Source organism: Aplysia californica, unplaced genomic scaffold (genome assembly GCF_000002075.1).
Source record: "Aplysia californica isolate F4 #8 unplaced genomic scaffold, AplCal3.0 scaffold00097, whole genome shotgun sequence".
Lineage (NCBI taxonomy): Eukaryota > Metazoa > Mollusca > Gastropoda > Aplysiida > Aplysiidae > Aplysia > Aplysia californica.
The window spans coordinates 45,661-60,912 of record NW_004797367.1 but is presented as its reverse complement, the minus strand read 5'-3'; the positions used below and the strand labels follow the sequence as shown (position 1 = coordinate 60,912).

The window sequence follows — 15,252 nt, the reverse complement described above, 5'->3', positions numbered from 1 at the left end:
ATAATTCATGAACAAAAGCAGAGTACCCTTCTCTTGTGTATTTCATAGTAAAACAAGAGCCAATGCTGGGTGTCGAATGTAAAAAAAATGCAGATGGGCATCTTTCTTATCTTATAATTTGACTATTACTAACTGCGCAGATTAAAAATTTGTCATGGTAAGAGACATAATATTCGTAGTCAGTTTAACACAGACTTTGGAGAGATCTGTTGAGTCATTTTAAAATAAAAAATCATGTATTCATAAGTATGTAACTAAAATAGGACAAATTGGATACTCTACAAACACTTGTCTAGAACAAAAACTAAGGCACAGAAATTAACCATTCTAACACAGAATAAATCTCAAGACATTTGAGTTTTTAGTACATTAGTGTAAAGCTTTGCTGTGTGGGATGGGGAAAAAGTCATTTCGTTTCAAACGTTGAAAAAAATGCAAACTACTTAACCAACACCGGTAAAGTCAATTCAATGCTCATTAACCCCATAGCCCCGAACTGGGGAGCTCTGGCGGGCTGCTGAGTCACGCTAACTAAAAGTCACAGAATCTTGCGAAAAATGACGCCATGAGGAACTCAGCAGTAGGCTACAAGAGTCAGTTATGAGTAATAACCACTGACTTTGTTTGTTTGTTTAAGAAAAGAGAAGCACATTAACACAATAATAGTCATTTAGTGCTAGGAAGACAGACAGACAGAAACCACAGAGAGGTAAAGTAAAGAAGTAGGACCTACCAGTGGCACCTTCCAACATCCCACCCACTGACCTTAACCGCCGACAAGAAGCTAACCACTGACTTTGACCACTGACAAGAAGATAAGCACTTACCTTGACCAGAGCCTGGAATCGTTGTTTCCACAGAGCCCGGCCACTGATCACAGACTTGGTGAACACATTTTTGCCCAAATCTCCGTCCATCATCAGGGTCACATCCTCATTGTTCGCTTCAAATCCTGCGTTTCGGCGGCCAACTTCCTCGCTGTCCGCATCAATGACATGATCCTCTTCTGCACAGAAAAATAATACCTTTTCACAACATTATTACATGACAAGATGGAACCCCCAAGGGAAAAGAAAGAGAGGAAGGCCGAGATCCACCTAGGGGCGAGATCTAGAGGTAGATCTCGGGCATAAGGGACACAGCTGGCCGGAGGTAGAGAAGACTGCCCAGAACAGAGACAGGTGGAGAGCCCTTCTTGGTGGCCTATATCCAATGCCAGGGTCAAAGAGGTGACTGGTGATGGTCACCTAGTGAATAGGTTTATTTTTAGCTGTTAGTAAGAATTTTACTGCACTTACAACGCAATCACAATATGGTCATATAAGTGCTGAAGACTAGAGATGTAAAAAGAGGGTAACAAACACAAAAAAGGAGGCGAGATAAGCATGATAGATGTTTGATAGGAAAAAAGGAGAAAACCCCACCAGAACACCTGCCAACCACCCACCTATAGAACACCAATAGTAACAGAATTAATTCTAGAAAGAATTAATGGATAAAAAGGAACTTTTGAGGAATGCACCACCATGACAGTGATAGAGATAGACCTCTCTTATTACGACTAAAATTCTGGGTTGCCCGTCATAATTAAACAGACCCTCAATAAGACAATAAATTCTCCAGAATGCCTGAATATACCATGGCCATTTCTGTTGTGTAAATAATGCCCCCTCCCCCACCCCCCCCCCCCACACACACACACAAACACACATACACAACTTTCCCCTTCAAAAGAGAAAAAGGAGAGGGTACCAATATTTTAAAGTAAGCCTAACTGGGATTGGAATTTCCCTCCTTTCTGACAATAGGGACTTGATAAAAAATTTAAAAAACACCTTGGTGTTAAAACTAAACCCCCCCCCCCCCCCCCCCACCATTTCCCCCATCACAAAAAAAAAAGAAAAAGAAAAAGAGGTTACAAATATTTTTCAAAGTTAAGCCTAATTTGAAATTTCTCAATTCCATCCACTTAACAATAGTGACTTTATAAAAAATAAATGAACTACTTCATGATAAAAACATAACCCCATGAAACCAAAGGAGTAAACAAAATAAGAAAGGCTTCCTCGGCCGGTTGGTTCATTCCGGGTTATCCTATCACTCTACATTGAGACATAGAGAGTGTGGTTCTCAATGGCTATGATTCACAGCATTGCCAGGTTTCCATTTGTGTTTCGCTGGGGTTTGTTTGTTTTTTAGTAAAAAGAAGCACTTTAACACAATAACATTTATTTAGGGAATAGAAAAAATAAGATAGACCGACACAACAAGAGATGGAGAGAATAGGGAACAAGACTTTCCAGTGGTGCCCTCCATCCAACCAGGCACATATCCATTAGGAGTGGGGGTGAACTGAGGACACTAACATAGGTCCAATCTTTTATGAGGAAAAAACTGAGATGTCTTAACAAGCTGAGCTTACTGGGGATCACACCCACGACCTCTAAATTCCCCGTTCCACTTACAAAATGATTACTGTCAGCTTAACTTACCATTTTACAAACCCTAGGGGTACTAACGATCTCACAACTCCCAGTAGAACTTATGACCAACTTGCTCTCTCACAACTCCCAGTGGAATTAATGATCCCACAACTCCCAGTAGAACTTACGATCTACTAAATGCTGCATACAATCTCACAACTCCATGTTTGACTTAAAACCTCACAGCTCCCAGTAGAACTTATGATCTACTTACAATCTCACAACTCCCAGTAGAACTAACAATCTCACAACTCCCAGTACAACTAACAATCTCACAACTCTCAGTAGAACTTACAATCTCACAACTCCCAGCAGAACTAACAATCTCACAACCCCCAGTAAAACTTACAATCTCACAATGCCAGTACAACTAACAATCTTACAACTCCCAGTAGAACCTATGATCTTCTTACAATCTCACAACTCTCAGTTTGACTTACGATCTCACATAAAACTGACAATTTTACATCTCCCAGTAGAACTTACAATCTACTTACAATCTCATAACTCCCAGTAGAACTTACAATCTACTTACAATCTCATAACTCCCAGTGGAACTAACAATCTCACAGCTCTTAGTAGAACTTACAATCTACTTACAATCTCATAACTCCCGGTGGAACTTACCGTCTCACAACTCCCAGTTTGACTTATGATCTCATGTATAATTCTTAATTTGACTTACAACTCTTGGTTTGACTTACAATCTCAAAACCCAAAGTCTGACTTCTTACAGTCTGACACCCATCCTTACCCAAAGTCTGACTTCTTACAGTCTGACACCCATCCTTACCCAAAGTCTGACTTCTTGCAGTCTGACACCCATCCTTACCCAAAGTCTGACTTCTTGCAGTCTGACACACATCCTTACCCAACTTGAGGAACACCTCCTCCAAGGTCGTCATTGACACACCGTAGCTTTTGATCCCTAAACTTTCAGACTGCTCGTCCAGCTTGCCAAACAACACTGCAATCAAAAGAAAAGACCACAAATCAATTAAAGAGACAGAGTTCTTGCACTTACAAGAAAAGAGCCAGACTATTTGAGACCTGAAATTTGTGACAAGGTTCTTTGAAGTAAGGTTGGCTCTCACTAATAGTCAAATAAATTGCCACTGCATCAAGCAGTGAGTAGGATAATGCAGGTCATTTCTATAGTGCCCAGTCCCGTACAATACAACTCTGGACCCTGTACAATAACTCCGTCTTGACAAAATACATGTGCATGAATGTGCACACATACGCTCTTTAAATGTTAATAATGCTAACATATGAGCAAACATTCATTCTACCGCAGTACAATCAAAGATGGATATTGTTTTATACTTCAGAGCAACCAAAATTTTTTTTAAAGTGTGGAAATGACAAGAAGTCTGCTTTAACACCACGCCTAGTCACAACTCATTAAATTACAAGAAATAAAACCCTAGAATCTGTTCTCTTTAAGATAGCTCGACAGTCAGCCATGGCTATTTAAAAAATCAGTAGTTGGTTTGTTTGTTTGGGGGGATTTTTTTGGGGGGTGAGGTCTCATGTCCCTTTTTCAGGTGCCATGTGACCGCCCTTTTTATTTGTATTCATCACTTCCAGAACAGTTATTTTGTTTCTGAATAAACCACTGAATAGTAGAGGGCCAAGGGGATGAAACCTGTTTCTGTACCGTTTGAAAAGAGAGGTGCACACAAACACAATAATGTTCCCTACAAAAAAATCCCATGAAATGTTGGATTAGATGGGGTTTTTTAAAGTTTTAGTAAGAGTAGCACTTGCAACACAATAAGGTTATATAAGTGCCAAAGATTAGAGGTGTTACAAGAGAGTAACAAATGAAACAAAGATGGAGGAGAGATAAGGACGATAGATGTTTGATAAGAAAGAAGGGGCATACCACATCAGATCACCCACCAACCACCGACAACTGTTGGATTAATAACAGAGTTCCGAGTTCTCACCAAAGAGAAGCATATCGACACAATAACCGTCATTTAATGAAGGAGAACAGTAAGACAGACAGAAGCAACAGTTGAAAGATACGATGTAGGACCAACTAGTGACAACCTCCAACCACCTTTGAATTAACTAAAACAACAACAACAATGACAACAACAACAACAACAACAACAACTACAATAATAAGAGAATACAGTCTAACAGGTTCTAACTGTCACCTGTCTAAGACAATCACCTGTGAAAACAATCACTTTCCACTTCCTCCCTTGCTTTTTTTTTTCTCTTTATTTCACCAATGCTGTCAGTAACATCAACCTGTCTAAAACAACCACTCTTCTCCTCCACCATGTGTGGCTGTCATGAACAATTCGGAGTGCATATACAGTCCACTGACCTCCTTGTTTTTGTAAGTGTTTTATGGCACTTGCAACACAATAAGGTCATATAAGTGCCGAAGATTAGAGGTGTTACAAGAGAGTAACAAACACAAAAAAGAAGGAGCAGAGATAAGGACGATAGATGTTTGATAGGAAAGAAGAAGCCAACCACACCAGAGCACCCGCCAACCACCCACTCACTGACCTCCAAACTTGGAAACTTCCTGCATGGGCACTGTGTAGGCCAGCTCCTTCCCATGACTCCGTTGCTGTTCAATGTCTGGAATTTCAGAGTGGAGACATTCTCGGATTCTCTCTGTGTCACTGTCCGGCTCCACTACCATTCTGAAGGAAAAAAAAAACCCACAAGGATCTCAAACTGGATATTTCACCGGCTTGTTTCTGTTCGAAGTGAGAGTTTGAGTGCCTATTTATAATCACACATGCCTAAAAAATGCTCAGACAACTTTTAAAAAGTCTCCTTTTTTTAACCCCATAGACCCAGATTCATCCTCGGGCATGCACTCGGTCCCCCTACACACTGATACCATGGTGTAAATCTAGTTGTCAGCCCAAAGGATCCCTTGTTTCCCTGGCTCGAAGGGGGGGGGGGGGCAGGGCTCGAAGGGTTACGTAGAAAAAAAATAGAAAGCTTACATCAATGCTTAGACACATTTCAAGTAGGCAGTTTACTCGACTTTTGGGCTTGTGTGCTGAATGGAAATAGGTATACAATATCGTTTTCAGGTTTGAGTAAAGAGAAGCACATTAACACAACGACAGTCAGTAAGTAAAAGTAAAGTTGTTCCTGCATCCGATCCAGACACTGGGGATTGCCTTGTTAGTGAGACGACTTCCTGGGCCTTCGGCATATTGTGGTAGGGTGACCAGTTCCTTTCCACACCGCCTTTACTTCCCCAACTCGAAGTCAGGTACCCATTACTGCTGGGTGGGCAGGAGGAGGTGAAAAAAATCTGTGTCCGAACTTAGTGCTGGACAAAAAAAACACCCCAACTAAATGGACAGAGAAAACTGTGAAAAAATACAGAAGTAGAATCTACCAGTTACGCTCTCCAATTACTCACTTAAACAGTATAGGAAAAATGTGAACTGTGAAATGACTGTTCATTAAAAGTTGTCCTAGAAACTGCGTTTTTCTCTTTCTTATTGTTTTTAACGGCTTCTTACAACACTTCCTTTTTTATTTCCCTCCCCCCCTCATAAAATTTTTGAAAGTCACCACAGAAACAATATTTCTGTAGCCTCTAGATTATCAGTATCTCCTCGATTTTGGTTCCCATAACTGGTCTGATCATTCAACCTCAACTCACCATAACCCCTTTACATTTTTTAGCAGCAGCACATTCCCTCCACTCCCTTAGCACAACAATGGTGGGAAAAAATTAAAGATTTGAAAGGGTGCAACTTACGTCAAGTGATATCCAATTCCAAACTTGTTTTTCAGAAATAGAGAGGATCCACAGCAGCGAAGTTTACCCTTTCTAATAAATGCTTTCCGATCTGAAAGAGCAAAACATTTTACATAAACATTCAGAAAAAAAAATAAAGCACCAATTCTTACAAAGACATTCAAGCTAGCTGCAATAAGCATTCCTATGCTACGCAAGGACATATGCCATAATTCCCCCCCCCCCCTTTTTTTTTTGTAGAGGTTGAACGGCGCTCGCAACTGCAAAAGGTCATATGACCGCCAGAAGATTAGACGTGTAACAAGAGAGTAACAAACATTTAAAAGAAGAAGGAGAGATAAGGACAATAGATGTTTCATAGGAAAGAAGAAGCAAACCACACCAGAGCACCCGCCAACCACTCACCCCTTTTTTATTTAAAGAACTCAATCTTAGGATGATTTCAACACAAACCCACAAATATCACAGATAAATCCCAATAAAACCATAAAGCTTGGGTAATTTGTTGGTGTGTTTGAGCAAAGAGAAGCACATCGACACAATAATGGTCATTTAGTGCTGGAGAAAAGCGAGACAGACATACACAATCAACAGACTGAAACCACAGAAGTAGGACCTACCATTGGCGTCCTCCAACCCTTTTACACTAAAAATGGGGACATCCATGAGAACACCATACAAAAAAAAAAGGAAGAAAAGAAAAAGAAAAAAAGAACAGAGAGACTAACTTTTCACAAATCTCTTGATAAGACTCAGAAAAGGATGAGATTGGTTTAGCAAAGTATTGTACATAGAACTGAGCTCCAAATACCGATTAAATTGAGCAGACTACCTCCAATGCTACTACTGTAACAGCAGTAAAATTAAACCTCAGCTCCACTTTTTCTTTTGTTGCTTTTAACCATAACAACAGAACTCCAAATAGATAACATCACAACACAGTCGCTGCAGTGGAACTCACAGGGAGAACGAGGAAGGGGTAGGCCACAGGAAACATGGAGATGTGTGGAAAAGGGCACGAGAGAGATGAGCCTCCCTTTGAACGAGCTTGAAAGGATGGCCCAGGACAGAGATAATTGGAAGGAGCTTGTATGTAGCCTATACCCTGCCAGGGGCGAAAGGCATTGATGATGATGAATAATATGCAGCAGAAGGTTGGGGGGCACCTCTCGTAGGTCATACTTCTTTTCTTACGCTCTGTCGCTTCTTTCTATCTGTACCTCTGGCTTCTTCCCAGCACTACTTGATCATTAATGTGTTGATGTGCTTCACTTTACTCAAACTCAGACAAGTAATAAACAACACACACCGGCCAGGATATCTGCCTCGTCCATGAAGTGAGTGGTGAGCAGAACTACCCGTCCTTCTTTCTTCTCCTTCAGCAGGGACCACAGATGTCTTCTGGAGTACGGGTCCATTCCAGCTGTGGGCTCATCCAGGAAGATCAACTGAAAATAATAATAATAAAATAATAATAATGATGATAATAATAATAATAATAACAATAATAATAATTCCAAATACAACCCCCCCACCCCACCCCCAACTCAACCGTCCCAATAGAAATGTTTTCACACGCTGAAGACCAAGAACAAATATCCACATACCTTTGGGTCGCCAATCAGAGCTATAGCAACAGACAATTTCCTCTTCTGGCCACCACTGAGATCTTTGGAGAAAGTTTCCAGCTGATTCTCCAGGTCCACATCACGAATTGCTTTCTCCACCTGAAAGTTACAGAACCAATCATATCATAGTATTTTCCTGTCTGATGCAAAAGTCATGGAACATGTCATATCATTGATTTTTTTGAGTGATGCAACACATCTGTCTTACCGAAAAGTCAAAAAATGAATCATGTTATTGTAGTTTCCAGATAACACAATACATCTGTCTGACTCACAAGTCACAGAATGGATTATATTATTCTTTGTACTTTCTGGATGATACAACTAACCTGTTTACCCAAAACTCACAAAACCAGTTATATTATGGCAGTTTCCAAGTAATACACTATACCGGTCTGACCCAAAAGTCACAGAACTCGTCATATTATTGCATTTTCCCGGTGATACAAAGCATCTGTCCCACACAACTCTGGTAAAGGTAAAATACAGAACCCATTTGGAAATGCACAACCAAGAGCGCAACATTCGGGGTCACTGTAGGGATACAAATGGAATTGCAGTTGTTTCTTTCAGGAACAGGAAGCAGTATGCAGTGTTGGTCGTGATGAACAAAGAATTGGGAGGAGTAAACTTTACTTTTAACCCACATCAGACCTTGCTACCTAGGAAGTGATTTTTCTTACTTTTTCCTTAACAAAAATTCTCAAATCTTCACAACTTCTTATAACATTGAAATTTTGACTAGACAAACACATTTGCTTTGGACAAATAACGCTTGCTCTTCAAAATTCCAGGCATTCTGAATATGATTTTTCACATTTTTATATTGTGGCGATGAATGTGTAAAACACCAACTTTTTAAAAAAGCCAAAACGTACTGCAGTCTTAATTTGATGATCAGGAACACCCTTGATGGAAGCAAACAGTTCTAGATGCTCCCTGCAGGACAAGGCATCGTACAGAATGTTATGTTGGGGACAAATGCCACACATCTTCCGAATTTCTTCCATCTGTTGGCTATTTGTGATTTCCTGGAGATGTACAAATCATTCATGTGAAATTTTTCACAAAATTATTATTTTTTTTTTTAAAGAAAAAAACCCTCCAGTACTTCATTTGTTCTGGTGAAAACTCTGTTTACAGCAAGTAGCACATAAACATTAACAGCACATGATATCAATCAATGAAAACTCTATTCATTCTACATACAGAAACACCAATGCCTGTCTCTAAAGTAAAGCCCTTTTTTCCAAGCTAAGGACAATGTGTCTTGCTCACAAGCCAGTGACCACCCAGTCAAATGCCATCTCCCTGATATTGCTTGACTACGTTTGCGAGTTCTTGTTCACTAACCACTCTAAATAGAAAACAGATGAGTGCACTCTGGTGTGGTTGGCTCCTTCTTTCCTATTGTTGTCATTATCTCTCTAATCCATGGCACTTATATTATGACCAACTGCGTTGTAAATGCCATAAAACTCTTACTAAAACTAAAAACTAAAAAAGAAATCAACTAACAAAAATAGACCAGAAATAGATTTTTTTAAAAATTGTTTTAATGCCATCTTGAAGCATCTATCCCTCAAAATGACTCGAAAAAACAACAACTGACCAGACCCATGACTTGAGCCACCCCTGACGTCGGAGGTACCACTCCAGTGAGCATGTTCATCAGCGTTGTCTTCCCAGCACCGTTGTGGCCCAGCAGACACGTGATCTGACTTTTGTAGATGTCCAGACTAAATTCTGAGAAGAAAATCGTTTATCATTGTCATCGTAATTGTAAATGTTTTAAACCCCAATCAACACAATTAAGATATTCTTCTTTTTCTTCTCGATCACATCACAGTGGAAGTCCAATATCTGTCATATTCTGAGCCGTCCAGCTCAGTTCACAATTTAGATAACTTAGAGAGAAACTTGCTTGAACCCTGTCTACCAGGGTTAAACTGGGGTAAAAAGGACAAAGCATCCCAGCCAACAGATGGAAATACTTGAGAAAAAAACTTCCCTTTTCAGGAATAAAATACACATTTTCTGATGCAATGTTGAAGAACCGTATCACTAATAATAACATTAGATAGCATTTGTATAGAGCAAATTCCCGCTCAACAGCAAGCTGTATGTGTTTTGCAATGTATATGGTTACCCCAGCAAAACTGATAGCCTTCTGAAACAATCTCAACTTCTTGGGAAGTATACACCGCAAGCTGCCATTTTACTGCACTAAAACACAAATATACTGAAAGATCTTTCACTATCTATGGCTGGATACCTATTCACCCATGAGTGAAGTGAGCAAAATTCATGTAAAGTGCCTTTCCCAAGGACATAATGTCGGACCTGAGACGCGAACCCCCGAAACAACAACCTCACGATTATGGGTTCGGTAGCCTAACCACTAGAATATCTCCGCCACCACACCACAGTCACCAGTTAAGTACATTGATAAGATAAGATAAGATAAGATAAGATACATCTTTATTGTCCAGATCCTGGCACATTGGTTTGGTGTTCCACCACGAGTACACACACACACACACACACACACACACACACACACACACACACACACACATACACACAAACACACACACGTACACACGTGCACGCACGTGCACGCACATGCACACACAAGTAGGCTTACAATCACATACGTAATATAAATGAGCAGCAATATAAACAATAATAATCGTAAGCTAGATGCACACTCAATGTTATTTTGATGCATGCTCTAAGGTCGTAAGTACACTAAACAAGATGGTTAAGATGGAAGCATTTTGATAGAAGATGGTAAAAATGACCTTCTGTATCTTTCTTTGTTACAGATCAGAAGCATGGGTCTTTTACTTCTGACTGATGTTTTTATTTGAGGGAACAAGGGATGTTTGTTGTCTAAAAAGATGGAATTAATTTTCTTAGTGCAAGCTGTTATGTACAATTCATCCAAGTAGGGGAAAGAAGATGTTGAAATTTTACATGCTTTCCGTATTAGTCGATTTAATTTTTCTTCATCTTGTTGTCTTGTGTTCCCGGCCCATGCTGTTATACAAAAATTGATCATACTTTCTATGGTTGAATGGTAGAACATGGACATCAATGTTTTATCAACTTTAAAATACTTTAGCTTTCTAAGAAATAGGACACACTTTGAGGAAAAAGACTACAAAACGATGGTAGCTTTAAGTACAAGGTCATGTCAGCTAAGAGCCCCTCTTACTAATTACTTCCCAAATGAAAGTACCAAAAAAAAAAATTAAGAAAGGAGCTAACTGGTCTAGAAATCTCTCCTCAACATCTATTTATCCATATCAACAGCTTAGTGCAAGATTCGACCATACGCCATTTTGAAAAGTGACATATGATGAAGTCTTACGAAACACTAAGCAGTCAATATTATCTAGTAATGAGTGGGGACGTTTTTTAAAATCAAGTATCTCCATCTGTTTTCTGCGATGCTGTGTCTCAATCAGCTCGGGTTGACCGAGACAAGCAGATCCGTAAGAGCCAATGTCTTTAATGACATTAAACGTGTCAATGGAGTAGGGCTGTACCCCGGTAGCAAACCCGCTCGTGCTCACAAGCCCCTAGTTCAAGTCACAAGCCTCAAATCACTAGGTCAAATCATCAAATCAAATCACCAGCATAAGTTGAGTCTAGCGCAAACTGTAACCTCCTTGGTCTAGTCTAAACTTCAAGTCCACAGCAACTAACAAATCCGCGAAGCCACTCGTGTCAGGCCCCCTCATCATCCCCACCCTGCTTGCAATCCGCGAAGCCACTTACGTCAGAAAAAGAGAGAGGGGGAGAGTGAGAGATCTCGCCCACAGAGTCACTGCGCGGCGTGGCGCTGTAGTTTACTCAATTAATCAAAGGCCTGCGCAAGCCTCAAGTCCCGTCCGCTGCCACAGGCCCCACAATTCACACAGTACTGATTTGCGCTAGGCTTAGAGATTTGCCTCAGGACAAGCTCAAAACCTGACCTGCTGACTTGTACTTGTACTGTCTCGATACACCGAGCGAGCGGCACGGGCTAGATGGCGTAGGACCGTCTTGATGGTGACAAGACAGTCCGATGTGTTCAAACAGCAAGACAGTACTGTTCGCTGTGTGAACTTTGAACCGTGGAGGAAGGGAGAGGCTGGGCTTGTTTTGGTGCAAGGCGTAAAGAGCTGAAGTTATTTTTAACTTCCCGCCGTTGATCAGCTAAGCGAATGGATAAGTGAGAGGGAGCGTGGTATTGTAGTAACAGAGACCTAGGTTTCTGGTAGTAATAAGAATAAGTTGACTTAGATTACCCTAAAATGGAAAACTCCAGGAGTCGTTCTGATTGGCTTTTGTATCGTATGTATGTAACCTATTTTGTAGATGTGTTACACTCACAGTGACATAATACAGAACATTTAGGAGACGGGCTAGGCCTACTTCAACCCAATGTCAGGGCCAACCTGGGCTGAGAGGGAACAATGCCCCAGCAGAAAGACGGAGGTTCTCAGTAAAAATTTCTCCCCATACGGGAATCGAACTGAGGTCTTTTGCGTGCGACGATGAAGCGCTTGGCTCGTGCACATTAAAAATAAACAGGCCTTAACATCGTAAGAATAGCCGATCCAATATTAATTTTTTAAGTACATTGAATAGAGCTTTTTGTTTTTTACAACCGAACTATGAAAAAAAACCAACCGATCTTGCACTTTTGGTGCAAGCCTCTCAACGCAAATAACCAGAGAATCTATAATAGGTACTGAGCCCACTGCCACGAGAGTTCGCGACGTCACGACACAGTACAGCAGGACTGTCCGTGAGTCACAACTCACCGGAAGTTCCCTCCGGTAGCAAGCGGGAGGCAAATCAAACCACAAGCCTGCTCGCAAGACTCTAGCGCAAGACTTCCGCTGCTTTGCAAGCCTTCGATTAACCGAGCAGAATCCAGCCCTACAATGGAGGTGTTAAACACAATTTTATGTAAAATTTTTACAAAAACGTAATGAGTGCTGCAGCCTGGAAAAGACATCTCACTGATATATTACACATCAACTCCTTATCTGCGGCAAGTCGTTCCCAATGGCTTGCAGTCAAAATCGCTGTACTGGTGAGGTGCTGAACTTTGAAGATGACAAGGAGGAAAGACTGAGCAAATAGCCACTCGGTTATATGATCCCATCTTTTAAACAAAAAATCTGATCTCCGCTTTTCTCAGACCCTCTAGAAGAATAATGTTGTGAAAAGTACAGAGTAAGGGAACAAGCAGAACAAATTTCAAGACGATATTTGAAAGGCCTGTTGAAAAAATTTGTTACTTTTCTCAATCTGCAAATGGAGATATGTCAAAATTCGACATGCCAGCCAAATTTGTAGATTTCCAACTGATACTATTTTCTTAAAGTTTAATATGTCCGTCTTTTATCAATGCATCGTAAAAAATTGTACAAACTCAACTTAAAAATTTGGCATATATATGTCCATAGGGTTGAAATCAGAGAAGTAACTCATTTTGTCAGCACACCTTACATTTCATTATTGATCAGTAAAAATTAACCGAGTTATTTTTTTTCGCACATCCCTGTCAAAATAGCATAAGCCGTTTTGCTCACAAGACAGTTCACACAATTCTCCACAGTAGCAGAACAAATTTTCACACTGGACCACATTCTTACTCACCATCAACAACATTATTCATTTTGTCTTCCACTTTGTACGCCTTCGTAAGAGATGTGATTCTGAAATTACAGGAGTGATTGAATGGATAAAGAGAATAAAATGGTGGGTCTTTCAGAATGATAGTGGCGGGAACAGGAGTAGGAAAACGCTTCAGACAACCCAAGTTTAGGACTGAGATATGAACTCAAGTCTTATCACAGAACAAGTTTCTCTCACTAAATACTAAATCTTGCTGATTCACTACAGAGATGAAAGGTACACACAACTTGAAGGGGAAGGAGTGAGATAAGGAAAAAAAAATTGGATTAGACCAATTTTCGACAAATCTGATTTCATTTATTATGGTTAATGTAAATCAGAAGCAAAATAGTTCAAATTTATAAAACCAAACACTGATTCAATTTTTTTTTCTGGGAGGGAAGAGTAGAAAAATCCCCTTTTTTCTAAAAATTATTCAAATTGAAAATACACATTAAATCAAACAAACCTTCAATGGAAAAACCTTGCTATAAGCAGCTCCAACTATTGTATTTTTGAGTAATTTACTTGTGACAAAATTTAAGTATTTCAGTAAAAACACAAACAGACCTGCATTTCAGCTAGACAACCACGTGCAGTTTATGGCTCCCTTATAACTTTACCAACTGCACTTTTGAGGACGAAATACTGTCAATGTGTTCCTACAAGTCACACACTTCAATTCTGTTGAATTCGTCCAAGAGTATGAGAGTACAAAGTATCAGAACTCTTACCTCATGGCCATGTTTTCCTCCATCTCTTGGCTGACCGGCTCGATGTCCACTGCATGAGACTGGGTCCTCTGACGCATATCTATAAGCCTGGTCTTCTCCCCTTGGTCCCGAGACGGGCACCAATAGGAAGGCATCAGGAAGTAGTGGGGCGGGTAACGAGTACCGTACTCACCTGAGACAGTACAGACAATATATCAGAAATAAATAAACTGAAGAATACCATCAGTAAAAATGTAACCTCCCTCCCCCTCCCCCTCTGTCAAATCCTCAAACATCATGATGATCACAGCCCACTTTTTTCTGTTCCTCAAAGACTTAACAGCAACCCCACAGTGATCTCCAATGTTTCAGACTATGTCAAGCTGTTCAATAAGAGGGGTGGGCTATAGTTTACTTTTAAGATAGAGTCCATATTAGTCATTATACAAATATGATGTTGAGGGGTCTTGTAGTCTATTTGTCAGTGAACGCTTGTCCACAAAAAAAAAACTTGGAAAGTGAATGTGCAGCCTCTGGATGAGTGGCCACCTAAATGTGTCCTTGGGCAAGACACGTGCAACCTTGCTAAAGAACTTAACACTCTGGTACTGACTTGCATCTGCAAGATGGAGGAATGGTTAAACGAAAAGGGAGCAATGTCATCTTTTATGTCTTACTTGTCCATTGTGTTGGGGTCACTGCAGTGGGAACATGTCCATCTTTTATGTAATACACAGCAGTGTGTAAAACTGTATTTACATTTTCTGCAAAGAACAACTGCTTTTCACTATATATTGTGTTATAGTAATTCTCATTTCTCGATTGGGAAAGGTGAAATTAATTTTAGCTTAAAGTGAAGACTTTTACACTTAAATGAATCAAGTGTAATTGATTACTGACCTGACAACTCGAAAAAAAAATACTGATTTAATGGTTGAACAATTAGTACAATGACATTTCAAATTTTGCTCGTCCACAAACTCTAAATAGCA

The 15,252-nt window shown here is 40.1% G+C and overlaps 1 protein-coding gene across 1 annotated transcript in view; it reads right to left on the bottom strand.

The window, feature by feature from the left end:
• LOC101854938 (ATP-binding cassette sub-family A member 5) overlaps positions 1–15,252 on the bottom strand; it is a gene marked incomplete at its 5' end in the record, with an annotated part of 66,116 nt that overhangs the window by 37,743 nt on the left and 13,121 nt on the right. The window contains 10 exon segments of the mRNA XM_035968918.1: positions 828–1,006; positions 3,355–3,450; positions 5,016–5,155; positions 6,241–6,331; positions 7,550–7,688; positions 7,848–7,967; positions 8,747–8,899; positions 9,481–9,614; positions 13,530–13,588; positions 14,282–14,453. Of these exon segments, the coding sequence (XP_035824811.1) occupies positions 828–1,006; positions 3,355–3,450; positions 5,016–5,155; positions 6,241–6,331; positions 7,550–7,688; positions 7,848–7,967; positions 8,747–8,899; positions 9,481–9,614; positions 13,530–13,588; positions 14,282–14,453 (1,283 nt within the window).